The 18,830-nt window shown below is 37.7% G+C and overlaps 1 protein-coding gene across 1 annotated transcript; it reads right to left on the bottom strand.

Annotated features, from left to right (window-relative positions):
• LOC125231910 (ELKS/Rab6-interacting/CAST family member 1-like) lies at positions 1 to 7,344 on the bottom strand. Its single transcript, XM_048137513.1, has 9 exons — positions 7,123 to 7,344; positions 6,592 to 6,801; positions 5,353 to 5,497; positions 4,956 to 5,108; positions 4,726 to 4,789; positions 4,227 to 4,354; positions 1,629 to 1,771; positions 1,356 to 1,535; positions 1 to 610 (listed from the first exon to the last, which is right to left on the bottom strand). The coding sequence occupies exons 1-9, from the start codon at positions 7,233 to 7,235 to the stop codon at positions 517 to 519; spliced, it is 1,230 nt and encodes a 409-aa protein (XP_047993470.1). The 5' UTR covers positions 7,236 to 7,344; the 3' UTR covers positions 1 to 516.
• Positions 7,345 to 18,830: the final 11,486 nt, after the last annotated feature.

Here is an 18,830-nt window from a genome sequence, read left to right as displayed (position 1 = left end):
AATTAGAGTTATATTCAATAAATTACATCATTTAAATACTTACAAATATTTCAGTAATAATAAAACCTACCAACAAATCTTGTCTGAAAAATCTTACAAAATACGTGTAAACATAACCCGCGAAATAACGAATTAACATTTAAGTAGTAATAATTAACAAGTACAAGTTTCTTACTCACCTTTCTCTTTGATAATTTTCTTCTGGGTTTAGCTAAAACTGTATTTAAGGTTTTACATGTAGGTATTGTATATTCTAACATTATCATTATCAAGGTACAAAAATCGCCAGTCTTTTTTGGTTCGTTCTCTCCGCGGTAGATACCATTCACCCCGGCCTACTCCACAACAGATTCAGATGTCCTATGGACTGGCTGTTCTACATAATTATGTCCCATCGAATGAATTTAAAAATGGCACTAAGTACACAGTAAGACGTGCACAGCTATCAATGGAGCTGTTATCAGCTTGGATATTATTAATACGATTAAGGACCTCCCTTACAGCAGAAAAGCAGGATCAACAGCCGTGTCGTGCTGGCACCAGCGCCCACACGATGGCTTCGGGAACAGACAGCGGGTAGCGCAGCAGGGAGCGCGCGGCGCCCATCATCCTGTAAGAATGTATAGGAATTCAAAATGTGCATAGGTGAAAATACTAAAGGCAAATTGGTCAGTCAGTCTTAGTTGCCAGATTTGAGCCAAAAAAACAAAGTAGCGACCGCAATCAATAACTATTGTCTCAGATTTGTAAGAACCTCTTTTTGACACATGACAGCGTCCACAAAACGTAAACTCGCGCAACCTAATGAAATTTTAAATATCCTGTAATAATATTTAAAAAAATCAAGTACTTAAAAACAATATATCGCTTACTTTAAGCATATAATCTAACACATTTTACATTTTTGCGGATCTTCGTTAATGAGTATTTTACGATAATAATTTATCACGCAGGATTTACTTATTATGTCATTTATCATTCATTGTTATTTTTACACTAGTGCTGCGGCAGGGTCTGTCATTTCGATTCAAATGACATTTCAGTAAGTTGATAGAAATCGTATATTTGTTTAAGCGCCTCCTTGTAGGTACATAGGGCCTAATCGATTTAACCAATTCGAAATTAATCGTTAGATTTGGCAAACGATACGTCTTAGCCACATCGCAACATACTTCAAAACAAATGTGTCAAAAATGTGAACTTACAAATCTGGGACAATACTGTCCATATTTTTCTTCTAATTATGAGGTGCTTTATTTCGTGTACTGCATAAAATATTTGAAGTATAGGAAACTAGCCTATTCCCTCGTCTCATTAACGGCTCTAAGGATACACCGTAAATTTTATTCCTTTACCTTGTTAGAGGACGTGGCCACCACGCCAGCTGTTCACGCGTGACACGCAGCTCGGCGTCAAGCCGGGCCAGCTCCGCGCGTAGCTCGCTCACCACGCCCCTCAGTTCATTCGTCTCGTCCGCGGCTAGCGCCACACGCGCCGCCAGCGCTGAACAATCGCGTGCACAGCGCTCTCTACCACTGTTGACATCACAAATGTAGGAATTCAATATTCCTGTGAGATTGTCTTCCCTATTGGGTATAAATCTGTGGCTTTGAGCGGTGGGTACTCACTCTTTCTCCAGCTTTAGCTGCTCGCTGGTGAGCTGCAGTAGGGCTTGCTTCTCGTCAGCCTCGCGTCTGAGCGCTGCTGCTTCGGCCTCGGCCGCCGCCAGCAGTGCCTCATGCTGCGATAAATCTGCCTCCAGTTGAGATAGCTGGAGAGTAAAGGAGTAATTATAATTATGTTGCCAATGTAAAATAAGCTGCTTAGAATACGGCTATTCGTCGCTGATGATCAGCTCAGCAATAGGCTACTTGACCCTTTTTTAAAGTCTATCTTATATTATTAATTACTGTCCAATTAACCGAAAGAAATATTACCATATTTTATTACGACTTGAAAACCGCAAAAAAACATTTTTAAAGTATACTTTCACTTTAATCAGGCAAAAACAACTATAGCCATGTTAATCTATAGATTGTCTGTGCATGACGTCAATTAATCACAAAACTCTATTGACATTTAAGTATGAGGCATAAAGTTCATTATGTCAGTGATTGACTTGACATGAAGTTAAGTTAGGTTCTATGACGTCACTACATCGCTGACAGCGTTTTCGGTGGCCAAAGTTAGAAAAAATATTACACACATTTTTTTAAATCGAAAATATGTAGTCATCATTCATTTTTAATACTCAAAATCTATAAATATCAATTGGTTTATTATGTCATATACTACAGAAAATAATCATTTCTTGTGCCAAATTCGATATGAGTCTAGTAGCCTATTCCCGAAAAGTTTGTACATTTGGATCACGTCTCCGATTACTCCGATTAGGTACCTATGATAAAAATTGGTAGGCTGACAGAGTCCATGATGCTGAGCAAGATTTACTATTAGGTTTCCCAAATATCCTAGGTTGTTTGAACGAAACTTTTTCCTTTTTTGTTACCGAAAATGTATAGAAATCTGGTAACAAAAAAGAAAGGTTTCATACAAACTAGCTAACTATTCATAACAGCAGCACAACTAATATAATAGTACATTACTACAGAGGCCGGGACAAAGGGGGTTGCCGGCCGAAGACATATAGACGGATAGGTCTGAGGCGGGCAACCCCATTTCCCGCCGAGGTATGTATAGTGCTTTTCTCAAACATGGTATGAAATAAATAAAGTCTACTGAAAATAGTAACTTTGGATGGCTGTATCTCCTAAACGGTGCGTCGTAGCGCAAAAATAATCGAATTTTCGTTCCCCTTTGATACCCCGTATACGCTTATAAAAAAACAAAAAGTTAAAAAATAATTTAAAAATTTTTTTTTTGTATGAAAACGCACCCAAAATCAAATATTGTCTAGGGCCCGTACCAGTTGCAGTCGGCACGTCTATAAAGCCCCTTATAGTTTTTTTTTTAATTGGCTAAATACCTGGATGTTATGTCACAATTATCTGTGTTTGGAAATTAAAAAAGAAGACTTTGCCGGCCTTGACCTGCAAGGTTTGTATGAAATTCCATTATCTATCAATCGTCCTAGCCGCACCTGCAACGTCATACTTCGCTGCCAATTATAAGGCACATAACATCAATATTTCATACCATGTTTGAGAAAAATTACAATCCTCAGCCGTTCAAAATCGACAGAGGCGTAAAACAGGGAGACCCGTTATCCCCGAAACTTTTCACTTGTCCCTTGAACCGGTATTCAGAAGTTTGGCGGTTTCATGGGAAAACAAAGGCATTGTCATCGACGACCGAAGACTAATAAATCTCCGCTTCGCCGATGATATTGTCCTGTTTTCTTCATCAGCCCGAGAACTCCAAGCAATGCTCCAAGATCTAAGCTCAGCAAGCCTTCAAGTTGGCTTTACAATGAACAGGACCAAAACGCAGTTAATGACCAACATCAACATCACAAAACGTAGGGTCGAGGTATCCATCCTAATAGGAGTATAAAACGGATTGACCGAATCCGCAACTCCACGCTGCGCTCAAAAACACGCATTACAGATGTTGGGGTTAAGACCGCGAAACTGAAATGGGACTGGGCAGGCCATGTCTGCTGTATGCACCCACAGAGGTGGGCTAAAATAGCCACGGTATGGGTGCCGCAAGACGGGCGGGGATCTGGCAGGCCTAGGCGGAGATGGCGGGACGACCTGGACGTGTATCTCAGCGACTGGCCGGAGATCGCTCATAACCGGGACGAGTGGAAACCGAAGGGGGAGGCCTTTGCCCAGCAGTGGGACACGGTAGTAGGCTTTAAATAAAATTCATACAAATTAGGACATTTTGGGAAACCTAGTGGATCTTGCTGAGCATCATGGACTCTATCTATAAATATCTATATCTATAAATTTGAAATTCATGATGTAAATAATGTAAATAATTGTAAATACCCTAATACCTGTATTTGCATGTACATGTACTTTATGCAAATAAACAACCTGAATTTGAATCTGAATCTATCAGTCTACCAATTTTTATCAAAACCGGAGACGTGATCCAAATGTACAAGTCGGACTACGTGGCTACAGGGAAAATTTTCGGAAATTGCTCAGCTAGGGGTATAAATGTATTATAGGAAACGGTAAGCTCGGCAATATTAATTTTAGCTTAGATTTCGTACTCGTGAAATAATAAAGCAGTTGGTAATGTCATTTGCTAACCCTTGCGTAGGCTCGATCACGCTGAGAGCGCGCCTCGGCGCTGGCGGCGCGTTCCAGCGACAGAGCATGCTCGCTCACCGCGGCAGCGGCTCGGACGCCTTCCACCTCGTTACGGCAGTTACGCCAACCTGAGGAAGTTACCATCATCAATTTCCTTTCTAACGCCGTGTCTTGCGTGAGCGACGGTCGCGCGACCGTCGCCGTCGCGTCTCATACTTCCATATCGATAAGGTTTGATTTCCGATGCGTCGCATCGCCGTCGCGTGACCATCGCGCGACCGTCGCCCACGCAAGCCACGGCGTAAGTTCAATCATGCACAGGAGTAAAAGAAGCGGCAATGTTTATATATGTATGTTTATATTTATTTATGTTGTTTGTTCTGCTACTTAATCAAATGCAATAACAACAACTTCAAGATCTTTTTAATGCTCCATACTTTCACCGTGTCCCGGTGGGTAGGTAAAAGGTGTCAAGATTATTCATTTTATTTACACTCACCGATACTCATCTCTGATGCTCGATCTTCCGCGTTAGTCAAATCTCTTTCCAAAGCGTTCTTCTCCTGAAAAGAAGCCAAGCTTAATGAGGATTTCTATTTAGATACTTAATACCGATTTAGAGTTTTCCGGTTAGCTTCAAGATGAAAGAGCTGAATATCCTGTATTAAATCTAGTAAGAATTCTATTATCGATATTATCTCCTGTCTGAGGGTTTCTGTGTCGACTAACCTTCTCTAAAACGCTTTTCTCCGCCTCCTTATCCCGCAGAAGTTGTTTGAGACGCTCAAGCTCGCGCATAGCGAGGCGGACCTTGCCATTATCAGAGTCCAGCAGACTCTTCAACGCGTGCACTTGGATCCGGAGACGTTCGGAACATGAAATCTGAAATCGGAGGCGAAATTGTATTCCTTACAATTTATAATCAATCAATACCCCTTCGAGGACTGTATTCTGGATAGGGATATTAGGCTCAGGAAAGAGTATCTTTCTCGAATTATGAAGCGGTGGCTTCGGTACGAAAATACGTCCCCTTCCAGAACCCCGGAAAGGGATACAGCGACGGTCCCATGTCGGCTAACCCTGGAACGCCAAAATATAAGGCTTAGAGCCTTTACCAGGAGCATACCTGGAACTCCAGCGTCTTGCGAAGGCACCGGACTTCGTCGCGCCGCCGTCGCCACGCGCACATCAGCATGAACCGACCAATCCGGGCCGCGGCCTGCTCCTCCGCTCCTCCCAGGGAATATTTCTGTATCTCCTTGCTGATAGTGCTGTCCGAACACAGGAAAGAGAAATTAATATTATCATAGTACTATTTATTAGGTAAGTATATGTGTATGTGTCTCAAAAACGATTAAGTATTGTAGGAGAAGGAAGGCAAGGTGCGAATGTTTGAGTTTTTACTTTCGCGCTGTTTCCATGATAAGTATCATTTGGGCTGACATATGGATGTCAGCGGTCGATTATTCGACACATATACAGGGTGTATTTTGATAGCGAGTCAGTAAGGACACCTATGAAATTCCGTGCTCCTATGCGAAAACGGTCTAAGGAGACCTTCCCTTTATTTCAAATTGATCAAAAATGGCATTTACACATTTTGGAAAAAACATACAGGGTGCGAGAAATAGGGCATTTTTGACAAACTTTTTTTGACGCCAATCGTCTCATTCATATCCAGGATCAAAAGCTTGTATGGGAATAAAAAAAAGTCACAAATCACAAAAAACTTTTTCACATGGTGTTTTTCTGATGCCAATCGATTCCATTCCTATTTAGTATATATCAATACTTGCTTCGGGGTCAACTCACGGCAATTCATAAAAAAATTTCGCGTAGGAGCACGGAATCTCACAGCTGCATGCCCTTAATACTGACCCGCTATCAAAATACACCCTGTATATAAAACATGAAGGAATCTAATTTTGGAACTAATTTCGTGAAGAAACTAGTAATCATTATCTTGATTGTCAGTTTGCTTACATACAGGTATACACCTGACTCCAACAAGGGCAGGGCACCCTATTTTTACGTAACTAACCCTTACTAAAATATAAGTACTAATATAGCACGCAACGCTAACCCTACGTACCTACCCCACCTGCGAAAGCCCTATTTCACATTGCCAGGCAAAACAAAAATATTAAGTAATTTTAACTTTTATTATGTAACTGTTTCATTATACATGTATAGTAAATGTAATGTAGGTATAACCTATGTTTTATTTTAGGTCGTAGATGCATTTATATTTTCAGACTTTTTTGTTCCTTTGCTACATAAAAATTGAAACTCGTAACTAGCAATTCGAATTATACGGGACATCGGTACAATTGTAATAACGCTCCAACAAAAGAAGTCCAAATACCTCTCTCGCTTTATCCTCTTCGTAGGTGTCAAGTCCTCCATAGACACCGCTTTGGGCCCTATCTTGACGGGCCTCACGGGCGTGGAGCGAAGCTCCTCGAGGCAGGAACGGATTCGAGCCAGATTAGGGCTCTGGCGTTGGCAGCGCGTCGTGAACTTGTTCACTGGGACCGAGAACAGTTTGTTCTTGTGCAGAGCGCGTTGGTGACGTCTAAAATGGAACATGATCAACTTTGAGTGTTGTTCAAGTAAGTGCTTATACTTATGCCTATACAGGTATAAACCTGTGTAGTACTAGCTTAATAAACTCACTGACTTGCAAAGTTAGCAGAATATATCATTTCCTAACCTTTACTATTTCCTAAAATCAATTACGCCACAGAATCATAGATCATTGTACCGAAATTATAGGTATATTAATCATAGAAAATCGGACAGCAAAATTAGTAACTAAGGTAGGTGTATCTACTTAGGTACCTACTTATAAGTAGCTATTCTGCTTATTATTTTCAAGAGGTATAAGTTAACTTACGCAGGCGGTGTGGTTTGCATAGTGCTTCGTTCCCTGGACAACTCCCGCTCGGAAATGTCCCCGGCCCCGGACCGGCTCACCGGAGCTGGCGTCTCCACCTTAGGACTCTGCATTTTAACAAGCCTTCGTACTCTCCAACTTCCAATAATTCGAGAAACTATAAATAAGTTGTGTTTAATATTATAGGTAAAAATTCGCAGGAAGTATGTAGCAAAAAGGAAGTTTGAGTTATGTCTATTGACAAATTGACAGGTTGGCTATGTGATTTAAATTACTGTTTTTGAAATTGGAATCTTTTATTTTTTGGTAAACCCAGAAAGGTTCGCTTATATTCTATGTCTAAATCCCAATGAGGTTTATGTCTCCAAATTGCATGGTTGAATCCAAAGAAACTATCTGTAAAACACTCGGGTAGATAAATAAATCTTTATCCGTGCTTGCAAAAATTAGCAAAGCCAAGTCAACACGACCACAATTGTAGAGTCCAATAATTATATTGTATCTAAATACCATGACATCTTGGTACACATGTAAAACCTACATCATCATGCAATATATGAGTAATTTTGTAAGCTCTGCTTAGATGGTCTAAAAGCCTGAAACTGCACTGTCTGCTGCAGTGGGTGGTCCATACTCATTTTAACGCCATGCGGTTTTGATTTCGAGCAGCCGAAGTTACATAGGCTGCAGACTGGGGTAAAACCTAGGAGACATTCGAAGTAGTTTTTAATTCCGATTCCAGCAATTACACGTTACAATGACCCCACAATCCCTTCCCTATACTTTAGCAGCCCTCACAAAGACATGCCTACTAGCCCCGAGTAATGAGTGGACCTCGCGTGTGGCGCCGGCCGCGGGCGCGTCCGTGCGTCGCCGAAATACTATCGTCCCTGGGTACGTAGCCAAATGCACTAAACGCTTACCTTATTGCGACGACTGAGAACCTATTCATAGTAAGTTAGTATTCTGTTAGTACACGTGCGTAAGAGACTAGTGCATACCTGCGGGTTTGTTTGGCGTAAAATAAAATAAATGGTTTATTTTATCAGGGATTACGTTCAACTTGCTAAAAGTAACTGGATTTGTTAGACCTGTACCCCAAAAGCATAAAATTGTTGTAGTAATTCACCGAATCGCATTTCACCTTGAATGAAAAAGATATCACTAAGTAGATTTTTTTACTTGACGCACTTTTTCGTGTAGCTTTTGACATTAGTAGAATTAAATTGTAGTATTACATTTTTTGTATAGTATGTTACCGTAGACGCATTTCGCCGTGATTGACTTTTTCGCGTAGCTTTTGACATTAGTATAATTAAATTGTAGAATTAAATTTTTTGTGTAGTATGTTACCGTAGACGCATTTCGCCGCGATCGATGTTTGTTTGGGACTCTAATTAAATTGATACGTTAATTTACGTTTAATACGTTTTCTGTTGTGTTTTAGTTTAAGTAGTAACAAAGCAGATTTGTATTAGTTTAAGAAGATAATTAGGTTTCTTTTAAGGAGTAATAAAGCAGCTTTGTGTTTTAGATCATTTGTTTTGCTTTCTTTAACGCCAAGTATCCGAAATTAAGAATTACACCCAAGTCTACAGAATCATCAATCTACTCAATCTTCATACTGTTGCGTTGAATCACGTCGCCAATACAATACACGATCGAGGTGAAATGCGACTAAAGTAATTAACGATTGAGTCATAACGCGAAAGTTAAATGCACGGTCGAGGTGAAATGCGACTAAAACTAATAACGACTAAAATAATAAACGATTGAGTCACAACGCGATATTTAAATGCACGATCGAGGTGAAATGCGACTAAAACTTACAGCCACTTGAAAAAAAAACTATTAAGACACAATGCGAAAATTAAATATGAGATCGAGGTGAAATGCGATTCGGTGAATTATTACAACAATTTTATGCTTTTGGGGTACAGGTCTAACAAATCGATTTTCTCGTTCAGTTTACAGTATTTAGATATCATGGACGAGATTTTTTTCTCCGTCGGGCGATATTTGAATTTTGAATCTCGCATACGGGATTTTGTCACTAATAAAATACCGCTTGAAAACGGTGACTTGCTTATTATTTTCAGTGACAATTTTCTGAATTCGAACGCGTGAGACTCAAAAATCGGCCCGCAGCAATCGAAGTTACCGTGGCACCTAGCTTACTCGTAGTATGAGTCACAAAAGTAAGAATATATCTATAACCAACTAGGTGTTTACAAGCAGGAAACAGGGGACTAACACAAGGGTAAAAATTGTGAATTTATTGCGTAATTTTTATTAGCGAAGGGGTTGCTGTTCGATTATAGGCACCTCTTTATTTTTGCATTTCGTAACAATGCATGCCATGTAATGTATTACGTCAATTTTATCACAACAAGAATGTTTTAGAACTAGTATAAATTAACAAAAACAAATTCTTGAAAATTCTCCATTTTACGTACTTACTTACATTGTTGGCGCGACGACCCAAAGTGAGTCTTGGCCTCCAACACAAGAGCACGCCACTTAAAGCTAGGAACATACTACGCGGACGTCCGCCGTCGCGCAACCGCGGACGCGGATCTAGACAATGAATATACACTAAAGCTAGGAACATACTACGCGGACGTCCGTCGTAAATCGACCGCGGACGGGAATCTGGACAATGAAATTACATATAACCGTGCAAACTATCGGTCGACGGACGTGGACGTGGCCTTGAGCGCATGGACGTCCGATCGAAATCTGGCTCGCTGGATGTTTTGTTCCGTGTACACTGATCGGTCGCGGTCGCGGTCGATTTACGACGGACGTCCGCGTAGTATGTTCCTAGCTTTAACCGTGCAAACTATCGGTCGTCGGTCGTGGACGTGGCCTTGAGCGCACGGACGTCCGATCGAAATCTGGCTCGCTGGATGTTTTGGTCAACCGAAGCCACGTCCCGAAGACCGTGCACACTGATCGGTCGCGGTCGCGCTCGCTCACCGCGGACGTCCGCGTAGTATGTTCCTAGCTTTACGCGGTCCAGAGCGACCTCTCGCCAGCCCTCACTGACGCCGAGTTCATGGAGATCTGCCTCCACTCTATCTGCCCATTTTACGTGCATTTTGGTTTAGCAACATAAACAAAATAATTAGATGCCTACATATTTATTTAATAAAATAGAGATGGAATAGACACTTAGACAGGTACCTACTCGGTTACGAATTAGGGCGCTTTTCCTGGTTACAGGTGCTACGCCGCGCCGTAGCGCCACGTGGCGCGTAGCAACAGTAACGTTAGCCCGCTGAGTGCCGCTGATGAGCGATATAGGCGTTCGAAGGAACTTTGCCCGGGGAGGACTCAGCCGAAAGCCTACTTCGGACAACGTTAAAGTGATTTCTAGTCGTGTGGCGAGTTTTTGTGACTTTGCATGCCTAAAGGGTCCCTATACTACATAAGCACCCTATTCACATGTAAAATTACAAATAAAATAATGCCACTCGACTAAATTACTGAAGGGTGGCGGATTTTGCTAGGTCCCTTTGAAATAATTATTTTTTAAGCATATTTTAAGTATTAATTAGTATTTAAAGCGTGAAATTAGTATATTTAACATTAAGTTTTGTATAAATATAAGTAGTGAAGTGCTTTAGTGACGTTTACAAGTGTCTTTGATGTCTCAGGTTTGTAGCCGTTATAGGTTATAAATTTGAAATATCTGTTCGCCTTTGTACACTTTCTGAGTCTTATTATCACTAGTTAGTACCGATTGTGTTTCTTTTTCAGTGTTAATCATTGTACAAGGCTAGAACAAGTGTAGGCATAGTGAAACGTCACTATTTCATGTAAGTAACCGCTGAGCTTGAGTAGGCAATTCCTTGCTTTGTTTTGTTTTTAATTCTTTTAAAAACCCATTTACAATGCAAACACGCAGAGCAGCTGCCGCCGCTGCAGCAGCGGCTCTCCAGCAGGAGCCTGAGAAGTGTGATAAGCTCCAACTTACCTTGCTGGAATTAAAACAATCCAAGGAGTTTAGTGCTCAATTGCTCAGTGAAAGAGAAGACAGTGAGAAGGAGCTATTATTGATAATTGATAAAAACGATAAGTTAAAAAAGGAACTGTGTACACTAGAGAGTGATTTTAATAATGTGAACTCGGAGCGGGCCCGGCTTCAGGAGACGGTTGACAGGTTAATGGAGTGTAATGCTGCATATGAACAGGCCCTGAAAGACATCGACTCATTGGAGAGAGCACTGCACGACGCCCACGAACACATCTACGAGCTACGGGAGGCCCAAAACCAAGCAGCTGCGGCACACACTCAGACCTTGTTCGAGGAACTGGTCCGGCCTGCATCTCAGTTGGTTACCGCAGCAATTGAAAACCCTTCAGTAACTACAGACTTAACCAATGATGCCACTACACCAAGGTTAGTAAATTGCAGCGGAAACAAACTAAAGAAGTATATAAAATTAAATAAACTGATCAAAAAAAATCAAAAGATGTCAAAAATTAATAAATTGTTTTTTAAAAAATTGAGATTTTGTAAAGTTAATATAAGTTTAGTAGATAAGTTAGATTTGTATACAGCTCAGTTAGAACACAGTAGATTACAGTATGAAACTGACACACAGGCATTAAAGTTAAAAATTCAAAGCCTAGAGGATTCAATAAAATCTTTAGATGTGATAAATGAGAGTTCAAAAAAAGTTATTAGTGAATATTCTTTAGCCATGGATGATTTAATATCCCAGATTAAGCATAATTCAGAGCGGTTTGAGTCGTTGACAAATGCCCAGGCATGTGCATGTAAGCAAGTGACTGGAGATTTGTCGACCAGTGCGCTTGACCCAAGCCTGTGTGACAGTTTACCGCAGGGGCAAATGAATGATAATGGCCCCTTCCACACTTCACAACAAAGCACACCTAAACCTAATGTTGTTATGTACTGTGATGAGATTGGGAGCAATATGAGCTCATTTTTAAATTTTTACTTAAAGGGACTTAGTACAATCAATAACTGTCTGCCTCATAGCAGCTTTGAAAATATCATGAAACAAATTTTAAACGACAGTAATATCAATAGTAAGACAACACTGCTTATCTTTATGGGGAATAGGGGTAATGTAAACAAAAATAATTTAGTAAAATATTATGAACAATTAAACTCATTGGCAGTGCATGAAATTATTTTCTTTACATTCCCCTATTGTAACCAGATGTCAGAGGCAGAAAAAAAGAAAATAACACTAGACATAAGTTGAATGTAGCTTTATATAATCTTTGTACATATAGTAGTAAGGTTAGCATAATTGACACTAACAAATTTGTTAGTAACTACCATATACCTATGGTGTTTTTGACTAAAGGTAAATGTTACCTTTCAAATTATTATAAAAGACAAATAGCTTTATCGCTATCCTATTTATTTGACATTTCTGCCAAGAATTTGGCAGACAACTCTGCTCCTATTGAGCAGCAAAGTATGAACTTGGAATTGGTTCCAGTCATAACCAATGATTTAAACTAGCTTCTAAGACAAAAGATTCTGTCTCTGGCAATTTAATTTTAAGTAACTATAAGAATCAATACTGTGAGCAAGGAAAGTATATCCACCTGGTGCATCAAAATATTCAATGTATTAGAGGAAAAGATTTACAAATTGAACTATTCATGAACGAATTTTATGTAGACATTTTATGCATTACTGAACACTGGTTAAAAAACAATGAATTAATGCCTCAATTTAATAATCACCAGGTGGCAAGTTCGTTCACCAGACATAGTTCCATACATGGTGGGTCGTTAATTATAATAAATAGCCAGTTAAAATTTAAGGAACGTAAGGATATCGTTTCCATGTCTGTTGAACGGACTATAGAACTAAGTGCTGTAGAATTGGAGCAATTTATTGTTGTCTGTGTGTATAGGCCGCCATTAAGTAATTTTGAAACTTTTGAAAAAATTATGGAATCTGTGCTACTTAAAATATCATCTTCTAGTAAAAAAATACTTATATGCGGCGACTTTAATGTAAATATCTTGGAAAATTCAACAATAAGTATCAGATTGTTGAATCTTTTCAAATCATGTAATCTCAATCATATTTTTATGGAGCCTACTAGAGTGACTGCCACTAGTGCCACCTGTATAGATAATATTTTCACTGATATTTTTCCTACTACTAAAGATGTAATTAGCAACTTAGAATCAGACCATTTAGGCCAATTGATAGTATTTGAGACATTAAGGAAAAATACTTTGAGAAAACAAATAACTTTTGTACCAGTAACCTCCGACCGCGTGGAACGAATGAAGCAAAGTTTGGTTCAGGCGCTACCCTCCCTGTCTTCCGATATGAGTCCTAATAGTATGTATAATTCATTCTTTCACACTTTTCTGCAACATTATAATGCAATATTTACTTCAAAATCGGTCGTAGTTAGTGGTGCATCAGTTTTTAGTGAGTGGGCTACTGCAGAGTTACATCAACGAAGACGTGCATTGTATGCCTTGTATGAAGAACGGCGGTTTAATACGAGTGATGAATTTAAAGAACATGTTAAGCAATATTCGAAGAAGTTCAAGATAGATTGTCATATCGCTAAGCGAAATTATCTTAGTAATAAAATAAAAAATAGCTCTGACATTATTAAAGCAACGTGGAAAGTAATTAATGTGGAAACTGGTCGCTCGAAACACGCAGTAAAAGATATTAAACTGAATATTGATAACAAAATTATAGATTCCAATTTTGAAGTAGCAACAGAGTTCGAAAAATTTTTCACCGAGATACCAGCATTCACAACTAAGGATTTAAATTCATCACCCTTATCTGCCGTCACATTATTAGAGGAAAACGTTCCTGAGTGTTGTAGAGACCTTTATTTTGAACATGTTTGTACCTCAGATATAGTAAAGGCATTTAAATCAATTAATGTCAAAAAAACTAGTGACCTCTGGGGGTCTCCGTCCATGCCGTAAAATCCTTAGTTGAGGTTGTAGCGCCTGACTTAGCAGTTATATTCAACAACAGTGTTGACTGCGGCGAGTTTCCTGATCTAATGAAACATAGCAAAATAACTCCTTTATTTAAATCCGGCAGCCACTCTGACCCCACTAACTTTAGACCAATATCTGTGCTGCCAACTTTCAGTAAAATATTTGAAAAATTAGTTCTTTCTCAATTAGTACGACATTTTAACGTTAATAATTTAATGCATAATAAGCAATTTGGCTTCACACGGGGTCGCTCGACAACCGATGCTGGTGTTGAGCTAATTAAGCATATTTTCGATGCCTGGGAGGAGTCACAAGATGCTTTAGGTATCTTTTGTGATTTATCTAAGGCCTTCGACTGTGTTTGTCATGAAACATTGATCAGGAAACTACATTATTATGGAGTCAGAGGATCAGCACTAGATTTACTCAAGTCCTACTTAAATGGTAGAATACAAAGGGTAGATGTCAATGGACAGAGATCAACTGGGTCATTGGTCTCTATGGGTGTACCACAGGGATCAATATTGGGGCCTTTCCTGTTCCTTATCTACATAAATGACTTGCCATTCCTTGTAAAGACCCACCATGATATAGTATTGTTTGCAGACGACACCTCACTTATTTTCAAACTCAAACGACAGCAACAAGCTCACAGTGATGTAAACAATGCTATCTCTAAAGTAGTGAACTGGTTCAATGCTAATAATTTATTATTAAATGAAAAAAAGACTAAATGTATTAAGTTTGTCACTAATAGTAACGTAAGGAATGAGCAAACAAGTGTCGTTGTGAAGGATGAGGAATTAGAACTGGTAGATAGTACAGTTTTTCTTGGTATAACTTTAGATTCTAAACTTCAGTGGGGTCCCCATATTGTTAACCTCTCGAATAGACTTAGTTCTGCAGCTTTTGCAGTGAGCAAGATCCGTCAGTTAACAGACGTGAAAACAGCTCGATTAGTTTATTTTAGTTACTTTCACAGCATTATGTCATATGGTATTTTACTTTGGGGCAGTGCTTCAGAGATAAATACCATATTTATTCTGCAGAAGAGGGCTATTCGAGCAATATATAAAATGAACCATAGAGACTCACTTAGAGATAAATTTAAGGACATTAATATAATGACAGTGCATTGTCAATATATTTATGAGAATATTATGTATGTACATAAAAACATTTGTAATTTTAAGAAAAACTGTGATGTACATAATATAAATACTAGAAATAAACATAAACTCGCGGTGCCCTTCACACGGCTCTGTAAAATTAAAAAATCATTCATGGGTAATTGTGTTCGATTTTATAATAAACTTCCGAATCATATTACTGACTTGTCAATTAATAAATTTAAGAATCATGTAAAGCGTGTACTCATTTCCAAAGCTTATTATACAACACAAGACTACATGAATGATAAAACAACGTGGGATTAATTGTTATTCGAAATGATTTCTTATTTTTACGTTTATTATTATTATTATTGTTGATGAAATTAATATTGTATTTTTTTGGACATTGGATTTTTCCTAGAAATATTCTAGACATGTATTTTTATATATACATATACCTAATTATATATTTTTTGTTTAACGATTATTTTTATATGAAATTGTATATTATAGACTCAATATTATTATGAACAATAATTTACAACAATAAATTGCTCTGATAATTAGGTTAGATTAAGATCATAATATATATGTAATGAACTATTCATAAGAGCTTGTAACTAGGCCTACATGAATAAAGATATTTTGAATTGAATTGAATTGAATTTGAATTGATACTGGGGACGCTATTGCTATGTCTTGTATGGGAACCCTGCATTTTATGATTAAGCACTGAGACTTGGCACAGTTGTTCATTGGGTGGCCCTGAGTAGATAAAGATCGGGAGGCATCGAGAGCCCCCCTTAATTTAGGAGGGAGGAGGGGGGGAAGGCTGGCGCCTCCGCGCTTCCTTTGAAACCATATTTCTCTAAAACTATACAAAATAGGGCATGCGATATATCATTTTCGGATAAATGAAGGACGAGGAATTCATTTTTGGAACAAAAAAAATGTATTTTGGAACAAAAACACAAAATAAAATAGGAAAATTTAAAAACGAAATTTTTTTTTATACACATTATTGCACATTTTATGAAAACTGTAATGGTTTTTTTTAAATAAAAAATATTATTTAATAGCTACATTTATCTAGTTTTAGAAAATGTATAATTTGTTATAGAAATATATTATAGGACGAGTGATAAAAAATAATTTACATCGCCCGATAGGGTGATTTGAATGATCATTTCAATAAGTTTTGTCAATGATTTCAGGTATAATCACTATTTTTAACACACGAAAGCCGTAATCATTGTAGTTTATGGCTATTTTAGTGATTAATGTACTTAAAATAATAAAAAATACAAAAATTAAAAAAAAAAATGAAAATGTGATAACTTTTTTATAACATTATCCTATTTTGTTCTTTCTATACAATATATATCTAAAAGCAATAAATATCAATGAAACGCCACATTTATGTAGTTTATAAAAATATATAGTTTGTTTTATAAATATATTACGAAACGCGAGATAAAAAATAATGAAAGTGACGTGGCAGGGCGATCGTGATGTACGGTACGGGTCAGCTTGTATGATTCGATGAGGTGAGGTAAAGGCACTCAAAGCTCTCAAAAAGTGTAGTTATTTAGAGTACTTCAAAGTAAACAACATACTCCTATATAGTCTGAATTTAACTATTGATATCACATGAAATGATCGATTGATATGATAGGTCAGATATATACATCTCATCCTAATACATCTTGTGAAATAGTAGATATCTATATGATTTGCATAATTTATGGATAATTCTTACTTGACATATTTATTATTCCAGATCTGCGTCCTGTACTTTGGTTAACGAGTGCCGAAAATAGTTATTAACCAAAAAAGACCGCCAAATTAACAGCATTTCACCGACAAAAGCTGCCTTACACCATTTTTGTAAGGGTTATAGGTATATCAAGGTGTCCATGTATGGGGTCAACTAAACCCAATTCAAAATTTGCCATTATTTGCTACTTGTGGCTGGACGAAAGTCTGTAACAATTGGGATTTGGGAGCCTACTTGCCCGCAACGTTGCCTGTTGCTGCAGAAACATGCCTCGAAATTGTCGGATGCAGGTGTAAAAAACAGTGCCGCGTAAGGTGCAACCGTAAAAAAAGACTTTTTAAATTAAATGTTCGGAGCTGATGTCCTTATGCAGTGGATGTTGTGATATATACATAATTAAATTCAGACTATTCATGTTGTTTTATTTGAATAACTCAAAATAGCTACACTTTTTGAGAGCCTTGAGGACTAGCCCCGATACACATGTTTTCGTCTAGTCGGACCATTTTTTGAGGTTCTACTTTGTACAAAAGCAATGTCTTAGTTCAAAAATCATTAATGTTTAATGCTAATACGAATCTAGTTTATTTTTTATGGCACTATTGCGCAATAACTAACTATCATTGATACTGAAAGGAAGAATATGACGATTTTTATTTTACCTTTTATGGATGGGTAAAACCGATTTAAGGGGGCCCAAAGGAAGTAACTAAGTAATCTGCTAGTAAACTAAAAAATCTTCAAGCCTATGCATGCAGAACTGCTTTAGGAGAGGAGAACGTGATTAAGACAATTTTTCTTTTACATTATAAGTCACATGCAATTTTATTTTACAATCAAAATAAACTATATTATAGGACTTTTACAATTTTCTGTACTGGGTCGTGTGCAAACGTTATTAGAATAAGTATATTTCTGTATTACTAGACGAACTCCACTGCACAGCGGGTAGTACCTTTACCTCACCTCATCGAATAATGCAAGCTGACCCGTACATTAAAATTTTCATTTTCATTATTTTTTATCTCGCGTTTCGTAATATATTTATATAACAAACTATATATTTTTATAAACTGCATAAATGTGGCTTTTTATTGATATTTATTGCTTTTAGATATATATTGTGTAGAAAGAACAAAATAGGATAATGTTAAAAAAAATTATCGCATTTTTAATATTTTTTAAATTTTTTGTATTTTTTTTAATTTTAAGTACATTAATCACTAAAATAGCGATAAAATACAATGATTACGGCTTTCGTGTGTTAAAAATAGTGATTTTACCTGAAATCATTGACAAAACTTATTGAAATGAGCATTCAAATCACCCTATCGGGCGATGTAAATTATTTTTTATCACTCGTCCTATAATATATTTCTATAACAAATTATACATTTTCTAAAAGTACATAAATGTAGCTATTAAATAGTATTTTTTATTTTAAAATAACTATTACGGTTTATATAAAACGTGCAATAATATGTATAAAAAAAAAATCTCGTTTTAAGATTTTCCCATTTTTTTTGTATTTTTGTTCTAAAGTACATTTGTTTTGTTCCAAAAATGAATTCCTCGTCCTTTATTTATCCGAAAATGATATATCGCATGCCCTATTTTGTATAGTTTTAGAGAAATATGGTTTCAAAGGAAGCGCGGAGGCGCCAGCCTTCCCCCCCTCCTCCCTCCTAAATTAAGGGGGGCTCTCGATGCCTCCCGATCTTTATCTACTCAGGGCCACCCAAGGAACAACCTGTGCTAAGTCTCAGTGCTTAATCATAAAATGCAGGGTGTTGTGCAATAGCGTCCCAGCTATGATGAAGACTCGTGAAATTATTTTCACA

Source organism: Leguminivora glycinivorella, chromosome 1, assembly GCF_023078275.1.
Source record: "Leguminivora glycinivorella isolate SPB_JAAS2020 chromosome 1, LegGlyc_1.1, whole genome shotgun sequence".
NCBI classification, from domain to species: domain Eukaryota; kingdom Metazoa; phylum Arthropoda; class Insecta; order Lepidoptera; family Tortricidae; genus Leguminivora; species Leguminivora glycinivorella.
This window is presented reverse-complemented; position numbering and strand designations above follow the sequence as displayed.